We start from the raw sequence: 26,059 nt of genomic DNA on the forward strand, positions 1-26,059 counted from the left end.
ATTATCAGGACATACACATGCACTTACTTAATGCTTAACTTTCTCTCTGCCTCAATCAAAAACAAGATTTAAATTGTGTACATGCCCTTGGGAATTTGGAATTTTCTTCCATTTTATAATTTATCCTACTGTATAAATGCTTTGTCAATGATTTTTTTGGTTCCATAAACATTGCTACTACTAATCCTTACTGGGATCTTTTATTATGTACTTCACTGTATGGAATGAGTGAGAAAGTCATTTTGATATCCAGAATCCAGAAGGCAATCATCCCCAACCAGTACAGACATGCCTGTTAAGGCATCTGCATTCAGTGAATGAAAGCTCAGTCACTTTTACCATCAAAGGCATAAAACTATAAGCTACCACAGAAAGATTTTCCTTAGAGCATCAGCATTTTATTTTGAGCTGAAGTGAGAATTTTCATATAGGCCAAAAGGATATGTTCACTAGTTTTATCCACCCCAGTAATGTCCCAGAAGTAAACCAAACTACTCATCCATCTACTAAACTGGACCCCTTTAGGGCCTAGGACTATGACAATAACAGATACTGCAGAAATACAGAACAAAATCACCTGTAATAATCTGGGTAGCAAAACGCTATTCATTTGGCAACTGTTAAGAAGTAATGCATCTGCCCGTGCCCATAGATCCATGCAGAGGGTCTGTAAGGCTGTCAACCCTTTCATGTGAGGTATCAGAAGCCATGCTTAGGGCTTCCTTTGCCTACAAAGCAGAAGTGCAACTGCGCCTCACAGGAGGAAGTGAGCAGGGGAAGAGGTTATCTGAGGTAGTCAAAGAGCATGGTCTCTGTGTGGATCAAGTGGTACAACCACAGTGCACAGGAAGAGCTGGAAAACCTTTAGAGGTTAATGGCAATGCCCAGCAGGTGCAAGTACAGGACAGGAAATAATGAATCATTTGTGCAAATGTGGAAAGCAAACTTCAGTGCTGTCAAAACAGAATTCCTCCTTCTGCCTAACCCAGCCTGAAGTGCTTCATGCCATGTAGCTTCTCTCACTTTTTAGGAGGCCAATGGCAGCATCAGAAAATATGATACCAAGACTAGTGTTTCCATTTCTGACTTTAATTTCTATTTTCCAACTAGCACTTCTTTGTTAGCCTTGACCCTTACTCTTCCAAATACTTGTAAATGTTTTAAGTTCCCTGGCTTGTTGCTGTCCTCAACTATGTATAATTAACAGTTTTAATCTTACTGTTTTAATGTCCTTCATTCAACTGCTTCCAAGTTGCTGGAAACAAATGAAGTGTTTCCACTGGAATTTTACCAAACCAGTTCTTACTCTCTATATATGTATTTCTCTATAGACTTCAGTAGCTGAAGATATCAAATATTTTTTATCTGCAAAGCATTTCTACGGGATGTCATATTAATAGGCAGGAATTCTAGAACACATCACATCCTTCAGTTTCTATGGGATCAAAACTCATTTGAACACTTAACGTGTTTCCATATCCTGTTTATGACTTGGTCTTGCATACACATCTATATTGATTTTTTTTTTTTTGTTAACTATTTATTCTTGTGCTAGGTTTTGGCAGGGGTAGAGTTAATTTTCTCCATAGTAGCTAATAGCGGGTGGTGTTTTGGATTTGTGCTGGAAACAGTGTTGATAACACAGGGATGTTTTTGTTACTGTTGAGCAGTGCTTAGGCACAGTCAAGGCCTTTTCTGCCTCTCACCCCACCCACCAGTGAATAGGTTGGGGGTGCACAAGGAGCTGGAAGGGGACACAGCCAGGACAGCTGACCTCAACTGACCAAAGGGATATCCCATACCATATGGTGTCATGCTCAGCATATAAAGCCAGAGGAAAAAGAAGGAATGGGTGACATACGAAGTTCTGGCATTTGTCTTCCCAAGTAACCACTACATATGATGGAGCCCTGCTCTCCTGGAGGTGGCTGAGCACCTGCGAGCCCATGGGAAGTACTGAATGAATTCCTTGCTTTGTTTTGCTTGCGTGTGCAGCTTTTGCTTTACCTATTAAACTGTCTTTAACTCAGCCTATGTATTCTCTCAGTCTGATTGTCTGCTACAGGATAAATGCCTCTGTTTGTAGGCTTACATTGTACCCAGACAAACAGTTATATCTCTCTGCAGATCAATATAGTGTTCATTATTATTGGTATAATTCTGTTACGTTTGCTGCTTTCATCTGTTAATCTCATTATCTGCAGTTTCTATGTATATCTAGATATAGCATACAGTTCCTTTCTCTCACCATAGATACAATATACATTACCCAGATGCAGCTGATTTTTTTCAAGGTACAAACTTGGAAACACGGTAAAATGTACTAGTCTGTAGATACTTTGGCTACTGTTCTCAATGCTGTTCTTAACAAAAAGTGACAATTAGATTTTCATGGACAGAATCCTCAACTGCAGAAGGAGTTAAAAGGCTACATTACTCCCGCAAAATTTAGCTACCCACAGCTGGTGTGAGCAATTTGTGTGAGTAGGCATCAACAAAGCCATTAAATTGCAGGTTAATGCTGAAATTTATAATCGTATAATCTCATTTTTGACCTGGAGTTGTGCAGGCATGGCTCTGGCAGCAGCACTGAAACCTGACAGATTGTTTTGGCAGAAAGTGTGATGCACCACGGCTCCAAGGATCTGATTAAAAGGCTTTAAAATGATGCAACAGCCACCCAAATACTTTCAAACAACTTTTGAAAACACTTTAACAACCCTGGGCAGCCATCTGATTAGAAGACTTAAGAGGGCATATGAATTTCATACAAAATATTCTTTAGTTTTATTATTTCTAATAAAAATAAAATTAAAGCCAACCAACTAAACAAGAACATAAACCAGGACAACCATGGTGAAAGAACTCTTCTGTTAAAACTATGATTATCTGGTATGAGATACAATACTTGCCTGACCAGGGTCCTTACAACCCATTTGCTGCCCAAAAGAACACTATTGCTGAATCCTACTGTATACTCCGTGAGTCTAAGAAAAGCGAAAAACAGAAAGAAAGGCCAAACAAAGGTAATTTCAGACCACGTACATAATGGCCTCTTTGTGCCTGGGCTTTCACACCTGACCATGGCCCAGAGCAGATGAAGGCGTTACATCAACACCTGATGTGAGAAACTGTTTCCAGCGCTCCCTCCTTCACGTGATTCCCAAAATGACCAGACCCCTCCGTCAGCTCTTCGTTACCAACCCTCACTCTTGCCAAACTTCTACTGTCAAAGCATTCATGAGAAAGATCCCAGGTGACATCAACTGGATTTCCATTTTCCTTGCAGCCTTTAATCCCCTTCTCTGCTCTGCTCCCTTCCCGAGTAGATAACTGAGCTCAGGCAAAGTGCAGTGCACAAGGGTTTGGGGTTTCTACTAACGCAGCTCTGTCACACCTCACCATATCCCAGCTGGACTAACAGACATCGGTACAAAGCTTACCCATCTAAACAGAAAAGTAGCTCAAAGGAAGTGATTTCTGCCAAATATTGAGTCTATGATAAATATGTGGCTACAATCTTGGACACAAACTAGCACCACAGTTTAACAGCTTTAGCAACCAACATTACTGCAACTAAGCTCTTTTATCTACCTCTGCTGAATGGAGACAGTAAAGAAGGTGTAAACAGCCAGGACAAACTCACTGCTGAGGTATCATATTTACCAATTAAATACCACTTGCTAAGCAAGAGACACATTCTCTTTCACTCACCAGGCACTTGGATTACCAAATCTCAACCAGGAAACAATGGTTACGGAAAGTTGTTTCTCTATTTTTTTAATCCCTTTAGGGGAAAAAAAAAAACAAACAACAAAAAAACAGGGCAAAACACGCTTTAGTTCTTGCAAAATGTCCAGGAACAATAGCACCAGTAACTAAATTTCTTTCTGTTCATTGCTAGAGTATGTTGTGGGTGACAGATGTGCAGGTTTCCACATACAAGCCTAAGAATGTGACTCAGTTTTTTAGCTTAATGCAATCGCTTCTGAGAAAAGGGACACTTCAGTTTTACAGATTTATTTACAGCCTCATTTAATCCTAGTTCTCACTGCTCAGACTGCTGTGTACTGATGGATGTGACCATTTCTCCACCAGCATACAGACTCACTATGTTAATTCTCAACCCAACAGCTTCCTGGTACTGGAATGACTTTCTGCTATCACTGATCTTTATCAAGACTTCACTTGAATTCAGTTTTGGAAAAAGCTTATGTGCTTGCTGTCTCTGTAGTTGAGGAAAAAAAACGGTACACAGACCTCATGAGGACAGAGTTTCTAAAGGTATGAACCTTTAGAAAGTACCTTTAAACTAGCTTTCACCTGCTCCATTTTACTGATAACTGTATGCAAACTAAGAAAATCATACTCAACATTTAGCCAAGTAATTAAACATGTTTTCCTTTCTACAGTGGTGCAGTTATTTAATATCTAGTCAGAATAGCTAATATACATTGTAATAAAACCTGAGCTCTCTTAGGCAACCAAAATCTATCAACTTTTACCAAAGGCAACCAATTTGTTCAGTTCATGTATTTCTTCCTTTGCAATCCATACTCTCTATGGCTAAAGAACAGGTTTTAGAAGAGATTGCATATGAATATGCAGTGGAAAACCAGCATCAAGTGCTTCTAAGGTCAGTCTCCATAGGCCAAGATACAGATATGTTTATAAACTAATCTCATCTCTTGTTCTTGTATTATATAACAGCACTCAGTTGTTTCTTTTTCAAGGCAATTCAGAATTATGCAAAGTAGCACAATGCTTCAAACAAAACAAAAGCAAGCTCTTATTGTGAATAGCAAGAAAAGAAAGTGACATTTGCTTAAAGTACCAGTAGTTCTGTGCCAGTAAATTATTCTGTGTTTCATATATTTTGGTTTTGCATCCTAGTGAAGTTTACAGAGAGTCAAGAAATCCCCAGTCCAGAACTGCTACTTTGTTGATTTCACTAAAAACTTGGTTAATTTAGATCACTGAAGAAACACACATAAGCAATGACCCACAGTAAAGGAACTCCTAGTTGAACTAGTACTTAGCGCTTCTGTGGAAAAATGCACCCAAGGATCACCAAGTAGTTATGAAACAAATTAATTAATTAAACTTCTCAACACCCCAGTGAAGCAAGCAAGCACATTTATCTGTTTTATGAGTAAGGAAACAGAGCCATGGAGAGGTGGAGTGACTTGCTCAAGGCTACCCAGCAAGAGCCTTTCAGAGTAATAAACAGCATCTGAATTACTGATTCCCACTGCTGCCCTTCAGCTGAATTGTTCATTTTGTTTTGAAACGCCGAGTTATAACTGTTGGCATGATAAACATAATGTGGCAATATTTAGCTGAGACTTTGTTTAGACTATATTAAAACTTTAGTGATATTTAAATTGCAATTGATCTTCTTAGAGTGACCAAAAATCTCCAGCTAGTAGAGCAATATTTCCTGTATTTCATTCACAATTGTATTCATTTCTTATTTGTTTATGTCCAAAAGAAGAAGCCACTCCAGCTTGAAAATGTAGGGAAATACCATGGCTTTATAATGTTTTAAGAGGGAATGACAAAAAAGCAGAGAGAATGGTTACTTTCATTCATACCAAACCGAATTTTAGGAGTTGGCATGAGATACACGGAGTGCTGATGCATCGCTTTCATGCAATACCAGCTAAAGGAACTGCAGGTTGCCGCCCTGGGGCTGGGGGGACCGAGCTTCGGGAGTTAAGAGCTGTGGTCCCGGGACTTTAGCAACAAGAAAAAAAAGCAGCAGGAAGTTGCATGGGGCAAAGCGCTCTTTCTCCGTCTCTCAGCTCGCCTAGGTTTAAGGCAAGGATGCTACCACTTACCTTTCACACACGCATGTTTGGGAGGCTTAACTCAGTAGCAAAAGGCTCGGCGGCTCTTGCGGTAACGGTGCTACGGAAGAGCAGAACGCTGTTACCCCCGGCGCCCAGAGGTAAAGTTTTGAGCAGAAGAAGCCACGTCTCTCGCACGCACCCACCTCGGACACGGGGCCCACCCTGCGAGATGCCCAGCACCTCCGCAACGTTGCGGGTATCCGACCGGCGGTGACCGAACAGCAACCCGTACCCGCCCCGCCGGGGACGGCCCGGAAAACCCCGTGCCTGGGACACCCCCGGCCACCACCCCGCGCCCTCCCCACCCCGCTCCCGCACCGGGTCGACCCGGGCCCCGACACCCGTTGCCCACTAACGCCTCCGCCGGCCGCTGTCTCGGGATGGGGATGCACCGGGTGAGGGATCGCTGGCTCCTACTTCCCCCTTCCCAAACCCGCCGGTAACCGGCGCCCCCCAGCCCCGCGCGGGCGGACGGGTGCTCCCGGGGCCCAGCCGCCCGGCAGAGGGGAGGCTCGGGAAGGAGGGGAGGGGACGGGAGTGGAGTGGAGCGGAGCGCTGCCCCGCACCGCGCGGGCACTCACCGCCGGCGGCCCCTGGCGCGGCGCGGACCGGCCTCTCGGCAGCCAGAACGTTTCTCCTCCGCAGCCCCAGGGGACGGAGCCGGGGGGGAAGCGTTTTTCAACTCAGGAAGAAAATGACTCCCCCCTCCCGCTCCACCTCCCGCCTCCCCGCCCTCCGCCCTCCTTCTTTACCTCTCCTCGTCCTCCTACTTTTCCCCCGGCCCCTCACGCCATGGCGGCCGCTGAGAGGGGTAGCGCTGCGGTCCCGCTCCCTTGCTGAGGGGACCGCGCGGAGCGAAGCGGCGAGGAAGCCCGCACGGCCCCGGCACACGGGCTGCGCAGCCACCCGGCCCTGCCCAGGGCGCTCCTTCAGTTTTGTGTGTGCTCGCTTATTTACTTATCGGTGGCGTGCGCACAGCTTTCCCTTCCCCGCCCGCTCTTCCCCGCTCGTCCTTCACGGAAATACCCAGATTCTCTCTTTTAGCGAGAGAACTCGTTTTTCTGAGGGGAATGTGTTGGCCCCGGGAACCGGAGTGTTGGCAATTTGATTTTCTGCGCCTAGAACTCCTGGCATCGGTACCGCGGCTCGGGCAAAGGGGCTATGGAGGTTAAATCATCCAGGGTGACTCATTCCTATGCAATATCCATCTCTAGGTCTGTCCCCACAATGCAGAAGAGTAGTAGGACCTCCCAGCCAAAAGTTCCCTCAAGCCAGCAAGGAAACAAGAAGGCCAATTTGTCAATCTGCTCTTTTATATACGGTGTGACTACTTACATAGGTGTTTCCCATGTAAAACAAAAACCTGAAACACCATGGTCATTCAAGCCAGCCAGCCTGACACTTTTGCAGTCACTCGGTCGAAGATACTTATGAAAAGAATATAAAAGAGGATGAATTAAATTATCTTTTTTTTAGCAGTTCTCTTTGCCTTCACAGTCTTTCTAACAAACAGAGAGAAACAAACAAACAAAAAAAGCACATGAAGAATTCCAAATATTTGTCAGGTTCCAAAAGCTGAGCATGTTTTATCTTCTTCAGACTACTGAAATGAAAATAAAAATATTTATATATGATAGGGCAGGATGGTGTCCAACTACCTAAAGTTTACATTTCACAAAGCTTACTCTTAATTTTAGTAATGTGTGTACTGATGTTATTGGATCCATCAGTTCCCTGGCTTTAAAATGTAAAAGCTGTGTTTCTTGAGAATGGTTTTAAACAGGCTCTTTGCGGTTTCCACTGTGATTTTCTGCCACTCTATTAAGATTAATAAACTCGGGGAAACTAGATGAAACTAGAAACTATACATTTCCCTTCACTCCTGTAGTATTTCCCAGTGCTACCTATTGACAGTCGCAGGATAATGAGCAGGGATCCACAAGCTGTTGCTGCAAACTCTGAAAGCAATGCCAGAGCCTGGAATGAAGCATTACTCTTTTACCAGTAATGACATGTCTAAAAGCTCTAAGTGCTTCAGTTTCAGTCATGCAAACACTAGATAGATCATTAGAAGGTATGTTTCTAAGCACCTATGTGAATGGTGCTATGCTATAGTGCATTGATAGTAGAGTTGTAAAATACTAACGTTGTGACACGAATGAGCATGGGGAGAGCTACAGACTCCCCCCATCAGACCAGATGTGACTAACAGGATGATTTGACTGAAATTTCTAAAATCATCAGGATTCCTACAGTGATGAGCAGGAAGGTGTCTAAGTCCTAGTCCTCTGTCTGCGTCGTTAGGTATTTAAATGTATTAAGTAACCGACTCTGAGTTAAATGGAATTAACCCTTATAATCCTACGGAACAGCATAATACCTGAATGGCTTTTGAAATCCTGACCATAGTCTGTGGTTGTATGTATCTGTATTGCAGAGAAACTGCTCTATGCTGCCTTGTCATGACTGAGTAGCTGTGCAAAGGACACTGATCCTGCCTGTTCACTTGGGGTTCTGCCTCATAGAGAATGAGCTTGGATGTGCTTGGACCTTGCTTCATGCACATCCAAGTGCTTGGCGTGTGATGGAGACAGATACATACACAGAGTGGAGAGCCACAGATCCTCTCTGCCTTATGTCCTCATGTGTGAAATGGGGCTCATTTTAATTCCCAATAACTCACAGGGTGCTTGTCAGGCTAAATAAATAGATTAAAAAGTATCAGATGATTCAGAGGTGCCTGAGAGGCAAGATCAGCTGCGTGGAGACCTCATAGCAGCCTTTCAATATCTGAAGGGGGCCTACAAGGATGCTGGAGTGGGACTTTTCATTAGGGACTGTAGTGATAGGACAAGGGGTGATGGGTGTAAACTTAAACAGGAGACATTCAGGTTAGATGTAAGGAAGAAGTTCTTTACTGTGAGGGTGGTGAGGCACAGGTTGCCCAAAGAAGCTGTGAATGCTCCATCCTAGGCAGTGCTCAAGGCCAAGTTGGACAGAGCCTTGGGTGACATGGTTTAGTGTGTGGTGTCCCTGTGCATGACAGGGGGTTGGAACTTGATGATCTTAAGGTCCTTTCCAACCCAGATCATTCTATGATTCTGTTACGTGCCCATTCTAGATTAATTTCAGCTTTGCAACTAATAATTTTGAAACGAAAATGACCCCAGTTTTAGCAGTTGTCATGAATACAGAATGACTGAGAAAATTAGCCTAAGGGTGAGAAGGTTGGGGGAAGATGTGATATGTCCTGGTTTCAGCTGTAACAGTAATTTTTTTTCTCCTTCGTAGCTGCTGGTGCAGTGCTGTGTTTCGGTTTTAGTCTGACAACAATGCTGATAACACACTGATGTTTTAGTTGTTGCTCAGTAGTGCTTACCCCCGTCAAGGACTTTTCAGTCTCATGCTCTGCCAGTGAGGAGTGGCACAAGAAGCTGGGAGGAAGCAGAGACAGGACACCTGACCCAAACTAGCCAAAGGGGTATTCTGTACCACAGCACATCATACCCAGTATATAAACTGAGGGGAGTCACCCAGAAGGCCCAGATTGCTGCTCAGGTCTGGCTGAGTATCAGTTGGTGGGTGGTGAGCAATCGTATTGTGCATCACTTGTGTTTATTGGTTTTTCAACTTTCCCCTTTTAGTTTTATATTCTCTCCCCTTCTTATTTCCCTTATCATTAGTATTATTGTTAGTAGTAGTTATTTATATCCAATAACTTCAGTTATTAAACTGTTTTTATCTCAACCCATGGGGTTTATATTCTTTCAATTCTCCTCCCCATCCCACCCAGGGAGGGATGGAAGGGGAGGGGTGAGCAAGCGTGAGTTGCTGAGTTAACAGCTGGGCTTAAATCACAACAGATAACAGCCTTCAGCTACGTAAAAGATGCTGAAAAGAAGATAATAATCTCATATCCTCATTTTCTGAGAACAGCATGTAAGTTGCGTAAGAGAAATTCAAGCTAAGTAGGAAAAAAGAAGTATCTGTAAGGGTACATGAAGCAGGAGTGAATGGCCTCTCTGTCCCTGGAGGCTTTGTAAGTACAAGTTGGACATATATCTGACAAGAGCAGTTCAGGTCTAGAAAGTCTGATGGATCTTGCCTTAGAGCAAGGGGTGGACCAGGTGACCTGTCAAGGTCCTTTCCAGTCCTGTTTTGTATGATTATGTTCAAAATGCTACTTGCACAGGCAAGATTATGGCTTCTCTTTGATCTTCCTCTGCCCTTTACCTCTTTAACCATGGGTATAACCTCCCTTTCTAAGGTTAAGCTTCTCTTGATGGTCGGCTGCATGCCTTGTTGCATTCCAGTGAATTTGTTGCTGATGACAGCAAGAGGAAAACAATTAAACAATAAAACAATGTCAGTCTGGAGCAGAAATTCTGGGTGGGATCCATCTAACCTCTCAATGTGTCATGCACTTTTGTTCTATACTTGACCAGCAAATACCTCTGATCTAGGCATGTTAGACTTTCTTTGTAACTGCAGAGAAAACCAAATAATTTTAGGGCAGAATTCTGTCAGATCTGACCTGTTTTAGATGTCTTCTTTAGGATGTGATGAATCATGTTACATACCTATTCTTGCCACCAGCCATAAAGCTGGTTTAAATGACTCAATAACATACCATTTTACAATTCCCAGTCCCTTGGGCTGCTGTCGTCCCTGAAGTCTGTCACTCCTTCTCTGCTCCCAAGTATCAAAACCCTAGTTTGTTTGTTCCCATCTTCTTTTTTATTCCTTAACTTACATCATGCAACACTGACACATGCAGCAAACTGACCTTTCAAGTGGCATTGCTCCAGAATGGATTTAGAAGAGGAGCTAAGTTTACCTTTTGGAGCTAAGTTGTTCTTTTGCCCAGTTGTGCAGACTGTGATCCATGGAAATTGTTAGAAAACTGTTCAGTTTGACCATTCTACTCATAAGTCACATGCTCTTTAATTTGCCTTGGCCTTTCTGGCAAGCAACATTACCAGGAACATGAAATGTCTGGTGTCTGTGTGGCTGAGCCAGATGTGTGTGGGAAATGTTGCTCTTCTCCAGCAATGACAGTTTTTTTTAGGTCACACACATTGAAGTGTCTGTCTTGGACACCAAAGTATACAGTCCACATCTTGGAAATGTCCTCCACATTGGAGACATGGTGAGCAGCCAGCTCCTGGTTACAAGGTCTTGATAACATCTATCCTTTTCTTTCCCTTATAGTAAATCATGTCTGAGAAGTGAAAACTTCCAAGAAGGCCCCGCGGTTATCTGGCTTGCTGGGAAGGAAATACACTTTATTTTCCTGCTGCATTGCTGAGCTGTGTCATGAAGACATGAGGAGGGAGCAAGCCCTTGTTGCTGTGCTCAGGCAGTGAGAAAGGAGGGCAGCGGGGCTGCATGAAACCAGTCATGCAGGGCTCATCCTTTCTGGAGGAGACACCAAGGGTCTGCTGATGCTTCATACATTTTAAAGCCTTTGGTTCTCACTTAGTGGTGAAAATGAGGGGGATGACCTCTTTTTCTTTCTTTTTCACTGAAGATGTTAGCCTAAAGAGAGAACCTGTTTGTCATTCAGCCTGTTCCACATACATAGCTGTGGCCATTCTTTTCTTTCTTCTTGACCAGGCTATGCAACACCACTTTTTTCCTTTTATTTTGCCTCTGTGGTTTTTTTTGTTTGTTTTTTGGGGTTTTGTTTTGTTGGTTTGGTTTGTTTTATTTTTAAATACCTCCTTATCACTGAAGTCCTATTCTCTGTGTGATCTCTTTGGTCTCTAATTTCCATGTAACAGGCACTTTGACTTTTGTCATTGTCAAAACTCTTCAAATGAAGAGAGAAAAAAATACAAAATTCTCCAGATTCTTTCACTAATTCTCCAAAAACAATTGATTTTCTTATGGTCATAACCCTTGTGTTCCCTTTATCTTTTGTGTCCAGCTGTGATGATTTCTGATCTTAACGCTGGGAGCTGAAATCTGTAGGACAAAAACATTACACCAGTCTCTTCTTGTAGCCAAGCTCCAGAATTGCAAATGTGGATACCTGCGTAATGCTCACCCTGCCCTCCTTTATTGGGGCTGCTCTGCCCACCTCTTCCTGCTGGACTTTGTTAGTGCCACATGAAGGCAGCTCTGATTTTCAAAACTTATCCCAATTACAGCCTCATACAATGAAACGTTGGCTATCTTCTCTTTTCCAACCAGGGTGTGGACCAGACAGTGTCCTAACTTTGTTCTTGGTCCTACTACATCCTCCAAGTTTATGAGAGTGTTGCATGATGCATACTATTTACTGCTTGGGGATTTGAGGCTCTGGCTGACTGTGCAGACAATGGGCAGAAATAGTTACAGCTCCAAATCTAGGTAATGAAAAGGAATGGCCTGAAATCAGCCCTGAGAGTCTGGAAGAATTGGAAGTCTTGAAATCATAGAATCATGGAATAGTTAGGGTTTGGAAAGGACCCTAAGATCATCTAGTTTCTACCCCCCTGCCATGGGCAGGAACACCTCACACTAAATCATCTCACCTAAGGCTTTGTCCAACCTGGCCTTGAACACTGCCAGGGATGGAGCATTCACAACCTCCCTCAGCAACCCCTTCCAGTGCCTCACCACCCTAACAGGAAAGAATTTCCTCTTTATATGCAATCTAAACTTCCCCTGTTTAAGTTTTAACCCGTTACCCCTTGTCCTGTCACTACAATCCCTAATGAAGAATCCCTCCCCAGCATCCTTATAGGCCCCCTTCAGATACTGGAAGGCTGCTATGAGGTCTCCATGCAGCCTTCTCTTCTCTTCTTGACTAAGGTCATCAGGACACCTTTCTGGCTGGGACATTTAGTGTGGCATGAAGCAATTTCTCTCACAGGAAAATCTAGATTGTTTCCAATGGGTCTCTCAGGTGCCAGGTGCATTTATAAGACTGGAAGGATATGCTAATGCTTCTTCCCTGCTTTGTCTGGTGCTACATCTACAGACTGAAAATGCTTTTCTCTTTCCTGTGCATGCAGTGTTACTTTTCTACTTTGTGGCAGCTGAAGTTCCATGGTAGTAGGGTAGCTGGAAGGAAAGCACTAGATGTGTTTCCTAAACAGCTCTTCTGTGTGTGTAAATGGAACATCTTTCTCTGCTTTACATTTCCTTTCTTCCCCTCTCTCTTGCTCTCTCCATGTGTTCAGCCTGGTTTAGCCCGAGGCCAGCAGACAGAAAGCCAGATGAGAAAAAATTCCTGCAGATTTCTTAGCGAATGGGAAGTGGCTGCATCAAGGTAAAAGACTGGTGAGTGGAGACAGATTCATGGTCCTCAGGCTTGTCAGGAAGACAGCAGCCATAAAGTAGGTACATAGGTACTTACTGCGAAATGCCAAAAATACCCAGACACAATCAAAAATGATGTGCATCAGCTGGTCTGTGCCTTTCAACAGCAGAACCAGTTTTATTGCTTTTACATTACTGTAGACATCAACTGGGTTTAGGTTTATCTCCTAGTCAGGTTGCCCAACTGGCCTGCTCCTCCTTTAGCACTTACCTTTCCCTTTCTCGGGTGATGATGGTGGGTGCTGTGCAGACTCCTATTCCATTTGTGCTGCTGCCGTTTTGTGCCCTGCACCCTCTAATTTGCAAAAGCGGCTGGAAGCCATAACATGGTTTTGAAGTGGCTGCACTGGTTTCTCACCCCTGTGCAAGTATTTAGAAGTCGTTACGGCCATGTGTGAGAGAACTACGTGTGCGCTCTGGCAGCGTGAGTGGGAGGCACAGGGGATGTCTAGCACGGTTCTGATTAAATCAGTTTAGCTGCAGACAGGCAGAAGTTAGATGCGGCACTTCAGATGTTTGCCCTTCTGTGAACTGTGACATCTGGTCAGCTGCAAAACCTCTGCGGTCTTGCCATCTTGCCAGAGGGAGGACTGCTGCGGGTACCCACCTCATCCTGAAAAGATTTCCCTTACACCTTTGTCCTCTATTCAAGAAAATGATTATCATGCTGGCCACAGTGAGTAGTCCACTGACTTGTAGGTAGGAATGCCCGGTTTGCTATTTAAAGATGCTAGCATGCTTTTTGAGCTGGAAATCTCTGAGTCTGTTTAACTTCCTGGATTCCATCTCATTTTGGCCCTGATCCAGGCTCTGTTTTCAAGTTAAGCATTTCTATTTATAATGCTTATGGAAAAGCAGGATTTGTTTCTTGCACTGAAACCATTCAGAAGAAAACCTCTATTTTTTTTACATTATTTTTTTTTCTCTTCTGTGACTCACCAAGGGGGTTTGATGTTCCACTTACTCAGAATTGCAGGAAACAAAATTATAGGCAACTGGATTTATAGTGGGATTGCGCCTTTCCCTTGGGGGACTCTGGATCAGCTACATGCCTGCTGGAAGGGGTGGTTCATGGGCAGTTGTTAGCAATAGATGTCTGTGGCTACACCATTACAGCCATTATACCACTGTAGCTGGTGCTCTGCAAAGGTTCCTGCCTCTTAGCTGCATGCTTTCCCTCCTAAATGTGATGCTATGCTTCAGCTGAAATACTATCTGCCTCCGAGCATGTGTACAGAAAGAGGCTTTTTGTGTTTTAAAACTCAGTTGCTGAAATGTAGCAGAAGACGTGCTTTGCTCCTTCTCTGATGCTGAGGAGCCCCATGCCATGCCCCCTTGCCAGGGGAGTCAGAAGCAACATCTTCCTGTTAGGTCCCTTGCTCTAGTGTGTGATGCTTCTAGCTCTTTGCGCAGAAGTGACTCTACTTCTAAACCCAGCTTTCTGAGAAGCTGTACTGTAAAACATCAATCTTGTGTACAGAAGCGTGTTTTACCTTTTGTGCATTTTTGTTTCCTGCGTTAGCAAAAGAAGATTGACATGGAAACTCAGACACTGCCTTCTCACTGTTGGCATCTCTGCTAATTTATACATTTTTACACTCTGCTATCATTTGCCTTGGTATAATTTGATGCATATCTGGCCCCGGGAGGAAAGAGTTAAAGGTGAAGCTACAATATTTGTTTGCCAAGTGATTGGACGAGTCATGAGTAAACACTTAAAACAAGGCCACTTTGAGTAATGTAAAACCACATCTCTACTGATGGTAAGAAAGATGATTACAAATTGTATATTGGTCTGCATAGCTAGAAAATACAGCTATATATCTATAGGAAAGAGAAGCAGCACAGGCTCAGGTTGGAAACCATTCATTTTGCTAGGGCAATGGGTGTTTGCCATACCCCACTCCTCTCCCAGGTTGGCTTAGGGCTCCTGTAAAGAAAAAAAGTTGAGGTTTCTACAGGAAAGTGACTTTATCAGGAAAACACAAGTGAAGAGTTTTGAATTAGAGCAATCTCATGATAAGACAGCTTTTACTGATGATTACATGGTTTGCAACCTGGCTATAGCCAGATCCGATCTAGAGTGTGCTAGACTCTGACTTGGAGCTGGGACAGAGTTTATTTTCCCTCAAAGAAAGATCAGTGTTGTGTATTGTGTGCGGTAGGTGATTTTCTGCATCCAATGTTACAATACAGAAGCTGGTAAGTAATGTCCAATTTGCCAGTGAGGTATGTTACAGTTCTTCAATTTCTAAAGTATCTGCCAAAAAGGTTGTTAAAAACCTTACAGCCTATACAGCTGCTGGCAGAGTGCGACCTAGGAGGACATGGCAGGCATGGTTTTCCGTTGTCATAATGAAACAGTCATGCTGTCGTCAGTTGTTATAGCCAACTGCTACTATAAAACATCATGCCAGGCAGCGTGGGCAGGGCTAAAGGTTATTTACTTGAATGCAGGTAACATTTGGAGCACTATGGGTCATGGCAGGGGACAGGTGAGATCAGTGGCTACACAGTGTCTTAAGCCCGAGGACACTGGAGGTCTGGTCCAGCCACTTTGCCTGGAGCACTGAAGACTTTCCTCATCCCAAAAGCTGTGTCTGTCACATCTGTGTATGAACTCACCTTTTTGTGATACTGCAGCCCTGTTTTGCATGGCTTTTTTTTTCCCCCAGTAGCTGTCATGCCGGGCTGGACAACAGCTGTTTGCTACTTACCCAGATTTAAACCAGTTTTGGGGATGCTGCTTCCTGGTACCCATCATCAGTCAGATTTTCCGGGGAATTCCCTTAGGAACCACTCCAGCGCTGCTGCAGTATCACACATCTGGGACTCAGATGAGCTGGAGAGCCCTAGCAGCCCACGGAAACACCAGCCCCAAAGGCCTGAGTCCAGCAGTGCCCCACATCTACCATGGATAAGCGATCTGCAATTGTTTATTTATCTTTCACTCACTGGGTATTAAGAGGCCTTTAGTTTCCAGGAACAAGCCCTATCCAGGGAACACTTGCCATGAACTCTGCTTTGCCTCAAAGCTGTCTTCCCTATAGGTATTAAAGGTATTCATTTACTAAAGGCATTAATTTATACCAGGTTTTGGTTGATTTAGGTATCTCATTATGGGTGGGTCAAGTTTTGCTTTGTTCAGGGCTATAGCATGAACCTTTCCTTGCACTGCTTTGTGATGACCTTGTCTACCTTTTTTCTTTTTGCTGCTCAGCTATAAAGCAAATTCAGAGAACATGTATATATATATTTTTTTTTCATAAATATATCTCTTTATGTCAAAATTCAGACACATGTGCTTTATACCAAAACAGATACCAAAAGAGACTCAGTATTCATTTCTGCTTTTAAGAAAAACTGTGGCTGTCAGGGCTATGTAGCCAGACACAGTGATTTTAATGAATCTTAACTTTGTCTCCCTGCTGATACTCAAGACAGTTTTGCACGCACTTCAGTGATCTTTCTGTCAATGACCTCTTACAACAGAATCCAAGAAATTTCAGAGATTTCCAGGGGTTAAAAAAACAAAGGAAGAAGGAACGATGGTGTCCTTACAGTGTCATGTTAAATATGGCAAGCTCTCCACCAATTGTCTGCCATGTGCATTTCTTCTCCCTGGTCTTCACAACACTTCCAGTTCCAACAGCTCTCCCATTCCACAGCACTGACTGCCCTCCTAAGATTTGTCCACTGCCAACCTCTGCTTTGTAGTAAGAAAGACCTGTATAATTTTCAGAGATTCTTGAATAAGAGGAGTTGTTAGCAAGAGTTGTTCAGTCATGATTTCACCTGAGCTCTGTTTTCTGCACAAATGCTTCAATTACTCTTCCTTAGTCTTCCTGCAACCACAGGCTGTGGTGGCACATAAGTCATGCTTATACTAGCCTTCTGTTAGCCACTTCTTTCTCTGCTACTGTGTGGTTCTTCCTGCAGCAAATGCAACTGGCCTATGACAGCCTTTGTCAGAAATGGGTACTATCACCTCCCATTTGAGCAAGTCTGAATATATCTTTCTTCTGGTGAGCTTTGTGTTCAGGTTGTCCTTAGAATCAGTCACCTTTACATTAAAGAAAATACTGCTTCTCCACCAAGAAGCCAAGAACTATTTAGATGATTTTCACTTTTATTGATTCAATTTTAATTAATTTTCTTGAGAAAAACCCCAAGGAAAAAATCTCCAACCTAAAGAAATCAGTTCCAAATTCAACACAAGAAAAGTGTGAGGGTACATAATATTATTTGTAGAGGATTACTTGACTCAGGTTAGAATTTCAAATGATGCTGTAATCAGGGATCTGAGATTTTATTCTGGGTATCTCTCTGCTTAATACAAATCATGTCTTTGTCATGACCCAGATCTGCTGCCCAAAACATCAATGATAATTAGAAAATTCCACAATAGACTCAAGTATTAGTTATTGTTACCTTCTTAAGTCAAATATTTTCAGCCTATACTTTTTGTGGAGGGGAATGGCTCTTCCACTTCTCTTCCTCACTCACCTTTTCCTTTTAAGGAAAGTTTTTTTCAATTTTTTTCCTCTTTTATGTTTCCCTTTCAAAAAATGATGCTTAATGTTAAAGTGGAAATGTTGCACATTACTTGTAAGTATACTGGACTACAAGAATGTAAAAATAACATCCTATGTAAAGGTAGGAAGAAAGACACGGACACAAAAGCTTGTATCTCTGAAATGAGATGGAATGGTGTCTGTGTCTGATTCTCACATCAGATATTTTAACTGGTGAGCCTGCAAAAATATAGAGTGAGCTGCGGTGACATAAATTGAGTGCTAACACAAGTTAAATCCATTCTAATAATTTTCTAGGCCTAAGAAAGAAAATTCTCTTGAAAACAAGAAAATACATTTTCTGTTTGTTGTTCTTTAAACTTTGAGGGAAATTTATCCCAAAGTCTGCCACCCTAGTGTGCCAAAACTGCTGACTAAACAAGTATCTTTGATATGGTTTTGCATCTGCTACCCTGTATAAGTTACCAAAGGCTCCCTGTCCAAAGCGCTGGAGAACAAGTCTTTGGAACTGAACCCACAGAGAACAGGATTCCTTTTTACTTAAATTAGCTGGTAAGAAAGCACATATCCAGCTTACGCTTTCAGTCTTGCTTTTCTTCTGGGCCGAGGCTGTACTTAGCAAAGATGGCTCTATATAACTGGGTGCTATATCCTTCCTGCTCTTGGAAGGGTTTCCCAGGGAGGTGGAGAATAAGGGTTTGAATCCACTCCACTTGAGGTTTCTCTCTTTCTGCAGAAGAGCTCTGAAGGTACTCGAGGTACTGAAGACTAAAGGAGGAAAAGGCATGTAGGGAACCTTACTGTTGAATAGTGGTTATGCACTTTGACAAAGGCTTTCAGGACTATCAGTCTGCATTTAGTTGCCTAAATCACATTCAAGTCTCTTTCTGGGTATGAATGCATCTTCCTATGTGGGCCTCAGTCTTTCTTTATCTCCAAGAATAGTTACAGTTGGAGAATAAATTCCTCAGAACCTGTAAAACACTGATCTATGGTGATAACCTGGGCTGTCCAAGGTAACTCAATGAAATATGGTCGAGCATCTGGTTCATGTCTTTTCTGGGCTTGTGGTAGTATTACTTTAGAATCATAGAATAGTTAGGGTTGGAAAGGACCTTATCTAGTTCCAACCCCCCTGCCATGGGCAAGGACACCTTACCTTACACTAAATTATATCACCCAAGGCCTCGTCCAACCTGGCCTTGAACACTGCCAGGGATGGAGCATTCACAACCTCCCTGGGCAACCCATTCCAGTGCCTCACCACCCTTACAGTAAAGAATTTCCTCTTTATATCCTACCTAAACTTCCCCTGCTTAAGTTTTAACCAGTTACCCCTTGTGCTGTCACTACAGTCTCTAATGAAAAGTCCCTCCCCAGCATTCCTATAGGCCCCCTTCAGATACTGGAAGGCTGCTATGAGGTCTCCACGCAGCCTTCTCTTCTCCAGGCTGAACAGCCCCAACTTTCTCATCCTATCTTCATACAGGAGGTGCTCCAGTCCCCTGATCATCCTCGTGGCCCTTCTCTGGACTTGTTCCAACAGTTCCATGTCCTTTTTATGTTGAGGACACCAGAACTGCACACAATAGTCCAGGTGAGGTCTCAAGAGAGCAGAGTAGAGGGGCAGGATCACCTCCTTCGACCTGCTGGTCACGCTCCTTTTGATGCAGCCCAGAATACGGTTGGCTTTCTGGGCTGCAAGCGCGCACTGAAGCCGGCCCATGTTCATTTTCTCATCAACCAACACCCCCAAGTCCTTCTCTGCAGGCCTGCTCTGAATCTCTTTTCTGCCCAACCTGTAGCTGTGCCTGGGATTGCTCCGACCCAGGTGTAGGACCTTGCACTTGGCATGGTTAAACTTCATGAGGTTGGCATCAGCCCACCTCACAAGCGTGTCCAGGTCCCTCTGGATGGCATTCCTTCCCTCCAGTGTATCAACCAAACCGCACAGCTTGGTGTCATCGGCAAACTTGCTGAAGGCGCACTCAATCCCACTGTCCATGTCAGCGATGAAGATGTTGAACAAGACCGGTCCCAACACCGATCCCTGAGGGACGCCACTCGTTACTGGTCTCCAGCCGGACATTGAACCATTTACCACAACTCTGTGTGCGGGCATCCAGCCAGTTCTTTATCCACCGAGTGGTCCATCCATCAAATTGATGTCGCTCCAATGTAGAGACAAGGATGCCGTGTGGGACAGTGTTGAATGCTTTGCACAAGTCCAGGTAGATGACATCAACTGCTCTACCCCTGTCCATCAGTTCTGTAGCCCCATCATAGAAGGCCACCAAATTGGTCAGGCAGGATTTCCCCTTAGTGAAGCCATGCTGGCTGTCACCAAGCACCTTGTTGATTTTCATGTGCCTTAGCATGCCTTCCAGGAGAATCTGCTCCAAGATTTTGCCAGGCACAGAGGTGAGACTGACTGCTCTGTAATTCCCCGGGTCATCCATTTTCCCCTTCTTGAAAATGGGGGTTATATTTCCCTTTTTCCAGTCATCAGGAACTTCACCTGACTGCCATGATTTCTCAAATAAGATGGCCAGCGGCTTAGCAACTCCATTCTCCAGCTCCTTCAGGACCCACGGATGGATTTCATCAGGACCCATGGACTTGTGCACGTTCAGATTTTTAAGATGGTCTCGAACCAGATCCTCTCCTACAGTGGGCGCAAGGTCTTCATTCTCACAGTCCCTGCACCTGCCTTCCAAGACTTGGGTGGTGTGGTCAGAGCCTTTGCCAGTGAAGACCGAGGCAAAGAAGTCATTCAGAACCTCAGCCTTCTCCAAATCCTGTGTAGCCAGCTCTCCTGAGAGCTTCCTGAGGGGGCCTGCATTCTCCCTAGTCTGTTTTATTTTTGCTATGTACCTGTAGAATCCCTTCCTGTTACCTTTAATACCTCTATCTAAGTTTAATTCTAACTGAGCCTTAGCTTTCCTAACCTGGTCCCTAGCTTCCCAGACGACATCCCTGTACTCTTCCCATGCCACCTGTCCTTGCTTCCACTTATTATAAGCCTTTTTTTTTTTTTAATTGAATTTTCCTCAGCAGCTCCTTATCCATCCAAGGAGGTCTCCTGGCCCTCCTGCTGCACTTCCTTCTAGTTGGGATGCGACACTCCTGAGCTTGTAGCAGGTGATCCTTGAATATCAACCAACAGTCTTGGGCCACTCTGCCCTCTAGGGCTGTATCCCATGGAACCTTCCGAAGCAGGTTCCTGAAGAGGCCAAAGTCTGCTCTTTTGAAGTCCAGGGCAGTGAGCTTGCTGCACGCTCTTCTCACTGTCCTGAGGATCTCAAATTCGAGCATCTCATGATCGCTGCATCCAAGGCTGCCCTGGAGTGTCACACGTCCAACAAGCCCTTCCCTGTTGGTGAGCACGAGGTCAAGCATGGCACCTCTCCTTGTCGGCTCCCCTATTACTTGCAGAAGGAAGTTGTCTTCCACACAGTAGAGGAACCTCCTGGATTGCTTGTGCTGGGCCGTACCGTCCTTCCAACAGATGTCAGGGTGGTTGAAGTCACCCGTGAGAACAAGGGCCTGTGAGCATGAGGCTTTTCCTATCTGTCTATGGAGTGCTTCATCCGGAGGTTCTCCTTGATCAGGCGGTCTGTAACAGATCCCCACAGTAATGTCTCCCATAGCTATATTCCCTTTAACCCTGACCCACAAACTCTCTGTGGACTGCTCACCTGTCCCCAGACAGAGTTCCATACCCTGCAGCCTATCCCTAACATAAAGGGCAACTCCCCCTCCCTGCCTGCCAGGCCTGTCTTTTCTAAAAAGCCTGTAACCTTCCATTCCAGCACTCCAGTCACAGGAGCCATCCCACCATGTTTCTGTGATGCCTATTATATCATACCCCCATAGACGTGCACACATCTCTAATTCCTCTTGTTTGTTCCCCATGCTACGGGCATTTGTGCAGAGGCATCTGAGCAGAGCTCCAAATGAAGCCGGCTCATTGGCTGGAGTGGCTGGGATATCTCTACAGTGCTCCAAGCATTTATTACAGGTTCTGGCAACTAACTGGGTGTGCTGGGATGGAATGATGCCCCCCTCCCCCAACACATCTGCATAGGGATGGTAGCAAAAATGTCCTTGAAGTTGTAGAATGTAACTTGGGATGAGTTATTATTATTACATTTCTTGAAGGCTTTGGGCAGTGCATACAAAAAGCCAATAGCACTTTGCAAAAGGTGATTGGAAGATTTGGACAAGAATGCATTGCTCACCTGTTCCGGATGGACTAGAGAAACAAGTGAAACAAAGGTCTACACAGGAGTCTGCTTTAATCCATCATTCTATTTTATGAAGCATCACACAGCATTTTCACCAATTAGCATTTGACAGTAGTCTAAGTAAGGGCCACAGGGTTATTTAAGGAAAAAGCTGGCAACCTATTTCATAGTCACTGACTCCTCACTTGGCAGCATCACTCTTGGAGGCCTTGGGTAGTATCCAGCAGTTGCTGACCTATTTGAGGAAAATCGTGTAAATCTATAATCCAGTGGTAAATCTGAAAGACAGAAACATACCACATCTGATTAGCAACACAACCCATATCACATAAAAAATAAGCCTGTAGTGAATAGCAGCACTTCTTAAGACCTTGAGCTGTTTGCTCACTAGCTTTAGAATTCAATCAGATTGTGTGATTACATATTTACCGGATGTGTTCAGCTGTCCAAAGGATGGACTTTAAGAGTTTACTCAACTGCAGCAAAGGATATTCAGTTCCCTGATTGCTGAAATAATGCTAGTCATAGAAAATGATTTAACTAATGCTGGAAAAGTAAACAAAAATCTTCATTGAGCCTAGATGGCCTTTTCCCACTAGAACACTTTTACATTCATACTTCAATTTGTCACCTTTCTCTAGAAATCAGCGATCTACTCATAAGAGGGCTGTGTTTAAAACAAAAAAGTCTGTTTGGTTTTTTCGGTTGGGTTTGGTTTTGGTTATTATAGCAAAATTCCCCAAAGGCACCCGCTCTTAGACCTTCCTGCAGTCCAGTGTTAACAACATTATTTTGTATTAATTCTTAGAAATCTGCACTTGTAACCTGGTGTACTCATCACTTCCAGTTTGTAAAGAACACTGAATGCATTAAAATAGTTCTGAACAGTCAAAGCTTTCTTTTCTGTACCTTTTTAAAAAAACTTTGCTGCCAGCAGTGACCCACCCACCTTCACAGCCAGAAAACTGATACTTCCCATGCTCACCTCGTATTCAAAGTTCAAGAAACCAAATTAAAGCCCCACACAAATGAGACTTCATTCACAAAACAATCACCCTTAGAATAAATGAAAAAAACCCTAAACCAAACAAAAAGCCAAAAAAATGGTTAGCTCCTCTCCAGCTTGTCTGTTTAGAAGCAAAAGATAAAAACGATTACTTAGCTCATCTGAACAGTAATTTATTAATGACAACTGTTATCTTTTTACTTTGGAGTATGTTTGGGGTGATAACAGCCTCTCAGTGTGCTACAATTCTTTTTTTTTTTTTATTTTTTTTTTTTAATTCAGCAGCAGTTGTGAAACAGAAAACACGATCTTAAGCAGTTTTGGCACAAACAACAGGAAGTTCAGGTCTGTCTCACAAGTGATTCACAGGCAGGCACCAGGACAGCATCCAGGTCTGCAGCTTTAAAGCCATATTAAACCTAACTAAAGCAAGCAAATTAGTATTTAGATCCAGCTGAAAAATCACATAGAGGCTGGAATGAAGTACGACTGGGAGGAGACTTGATTGGAAGTAAATTACGCTTTATTAAGTGGGTTACTTCAGCTTGTCAGAGTACATTTTCTCATTGTTGGAGTCCAGCACAGCACAACAGGCAGATGTTTTTCTAGTCTGTGAAGGCCCAGTGGATTTACTGGCTGCTGAGTCTATTTATGACAGCTCTGTTTAAAACAAAGGTTTCCAAAATAACAAATAATAATGAAAAAGAAAGCAAGTATTTCTGAGTATCTTTATGAGCTATAAAAACACATGCCATACAGTTATTTTTATATAAAACCTTTCACTAGCTTTTTAGTCTAGCAGTCTGGAGTCTCCCAAGAGTAGTTTAACCAAAGAGAAGCACAAATGGGGCAGACTTGCTGCAGAGTTGCTTATGCTGAAAAGAAGAACCATTTGGATCAAAATGGTCATTTTGTTGATATTTCCTGTGAAATTAGCTTTACACAATCAGTTTAAACACCAAACACAGTGCATAGTGACAATAGACAATGCATAAGACTCCAAAAGAGAATAATTACCTTTTTACATATTCAAACCCCAATCTATCCATTTAAATATTGCTTTTGTCTGAGCAAGCTGACTTTGGAAGATGACCAGAAGGTACTTATGTTTAAAAATGTTGCCCAAGGCATCCCTGAAAATTGCATGAAGCATGAACCTGACACTATTCTTCACCTATGAAGCAGATTTTATGTCTCACATAGGAAAAATCTTCACGTATTTCCATTTTCTTTTCAGCAGTGATTTTATTTGCTGCATCTGTTGCATCTGCTCTGCCCAGAACATGCAATGTTTTATATTATTGCTTGATTTCTGATAAAATCTGGACTGATCAGAAAGAGATACCTGGAATCTTAGTTAACGACTATAAATAAAAACACAGTGGGGGGACACCTTATAGCAGTCTTACGATACCTAAAGCGGGTCTACAAGAAATCTGGAGAAGGATAAGACAAGGGGTAATGGGTTTAAATTGAAGGAGGTGAGATTTAGATTAGGTATTAGGAAAAAATTCTGCACTATAAGGGTGGTGAGGCACTGGCACAGGTTGCCTAGAGAAGTTGTGCCTGCCCCATCCCTGACGGTGTGCAAGGCCAGGTTGGATGGGGCTTTGAGCAACCTGGTCTAGTGGTTGGGGGTTGGAACTAGATGATCTTTAAGGTCCCTTTCACCTCTAAGCATTCTGTGATTCTATGATGCTATGAATAATGTGAAGAATAGAGGGATAAAATTAATATTTATTTGGTTTTTACTGGGGGAATGTAAAATCTATATATTAAAAAAAAAACAACAGAAAATCCAGAAACTGTCATAGATGAAGACTGCTCATTTAAACTAAGTTTTTTGAAAACTTTTCAACTTAAAACAAAATGCAGTCACCCTGGATTGCAAAAGTATCATTTGAAATGTACAGCAATGTTCAATCCATCTTCTTTTGATGTAAACAGCAGTGGTGTCACTGGGTGCAACAATACTGTCTCATCAACAAAAAACAGTGATACAGGTCTGCAGTCTGCCTTCTGGACATAGCAGCAATTAATTTAATATCTGGTCTTAATCCATAGTATCACTGCAGACATGAAGAAATAAGCAGTTCCATTTTCACTAAACTGACATGCTCGCACAGGCCACAGCTTGATGCAAACGCATGCAAAAAATAAGATACAGTACTTGATAATAAAAGCAGTCTCAGGAAAAAAAAAACAACCAACAAACAAATGTTGCTTATTTCCAAGTTGTTTGTTTCCCTGTGGTTTTGCCAGTAAATTTCTTCAGGTTCTGCTACTGTGCATGCTCAGAACTGCTGCTGTCATGGTAGACCTCTGCATCTTGGCACCTGCATCCCAGCTAACCCTGATAGAAAAGTCCTAAAGTAGGTAGTGGGCAGATATCCAGTCCTCTCTGAGAGATAATTTGATAGCGAGGCTCTAATTGGTCCTAACCTACACTGATGATAAATTCAGCACAAAACTCATCCAATATTGCCACTATCCTAAAAAAAAACAACCAACCCCAAACCCAAAACAACAACCCTGAACAAACTAAACAGCTTGAGGCTGGTAGAATTAACTAGCTGGCTCTACCCAATTGCTTCAGCACAATTCCAGAATTTTTCTGTCATGTAGGCAATTCTTATTTTGTTCCCAAGACACATAGGCTCTATACTTTTAGAGCTGTAGACTTTGAGAAGTAGGACATGGAGGGTCTCAAGGTCTAGGTCCCTTTCTAGATCTACAGAAATGTCAAGTATTAGATGTATCACCCTGAGTTTCAGTCCCATTCCTCTCTTTGCTCCCACTCCAGAGCCTGAGTGCAAGTGAGTGATGAAAACCACTTCTTTTCTTTTGCAGTGACCATTCAGGATTATTAGCATTTCCCAAGAGCTTGCTCAACCCTCCTGGGTTATATAGTGTAGCCTGAGCTCAGAAGCAGGAGTCCTGCCCTGCCCTACCTTGCCTAAAGGACTCCAGCAGCCTTAGTGTAAATAAAATGGCAATGATGATATTTAAACAGCAACCACTGTCAGTAACTGTGTTCCAGCTGCTGTGTTCCAGTTATCCAGACCTAGGTATTAAGTGACATTAGTTAAAACATTGTGCTCTGATGCTTAT

At 43.2% G+C, this 26,059-nt stretch overlaps 2 protein-coding genes across 4 annotated transcripts in view; both read right to left on the bottom strand.

Moving 5' to 3' along the window:
* DSE (dermatan sulfate epimerase) overlaps positions 1–6,547 on the bottom strand; it is a 33,688-nt gene extending 27,141 nt beyond the window's left edge. Inside the window, exons 1-2 of one of the 2 annotated variants that reach the window (XM_062632452.1) lie at positions 6,434–6,547; positions 5,841–5,910 (exon numbers count right to left, since the gene is read on the bottom strand). The gene's annotated coding sequence lies outside the window, so the exon portion shown is untranslated. Of the gene's footprint in view, positions 1–5,840; positions 5,911–5,995; positions 6,019–6,433 lie in introns of those variants that run through there. The other variant, XM_062632453.1, reaches the window with a different exon arrangement.
* Positions 6,548–21,976: 15,429 nt separating this feature from the next.
* Positions 21,977–26,059, bottom strand: part of NT5DC1 (5'-nucleotidase domain containing 1) — a 127,389-nt gene continuing 123,306 nt past the window's right edge. For both annotated transcript variants that reach the window (XM_062632476.1, XM_062632475.1), the window contains one exon: positions 21,977–22,220. In XM_062632476.1, coding sequence (XP_062488460.1) covers positions 22,102–22,220 — 119 coding nt within the window. In that variant the 3' untranslated portion in view covers positions 21,977–22,101. The remainder of the gene's footprint in view (positions 22,221–26,059) is intronic.

Source organism: Pezoporus occidentalis, unplaced genomic scaffold, assembly GCF_034315485.1.
Source record: "Pezoporus occidentalis ecotype Australia unplaced genomic scaffold, CSIRO_AGI_Poc_V1 ctg39, whole genome shotgun sequence".
NCBI classification, from domain to species: Eukaryota; Metazoa; Chordata; class Aves; order Psittaciformes; family Psittacidae; genus Pezoporus; species Pezoporus occidentalis.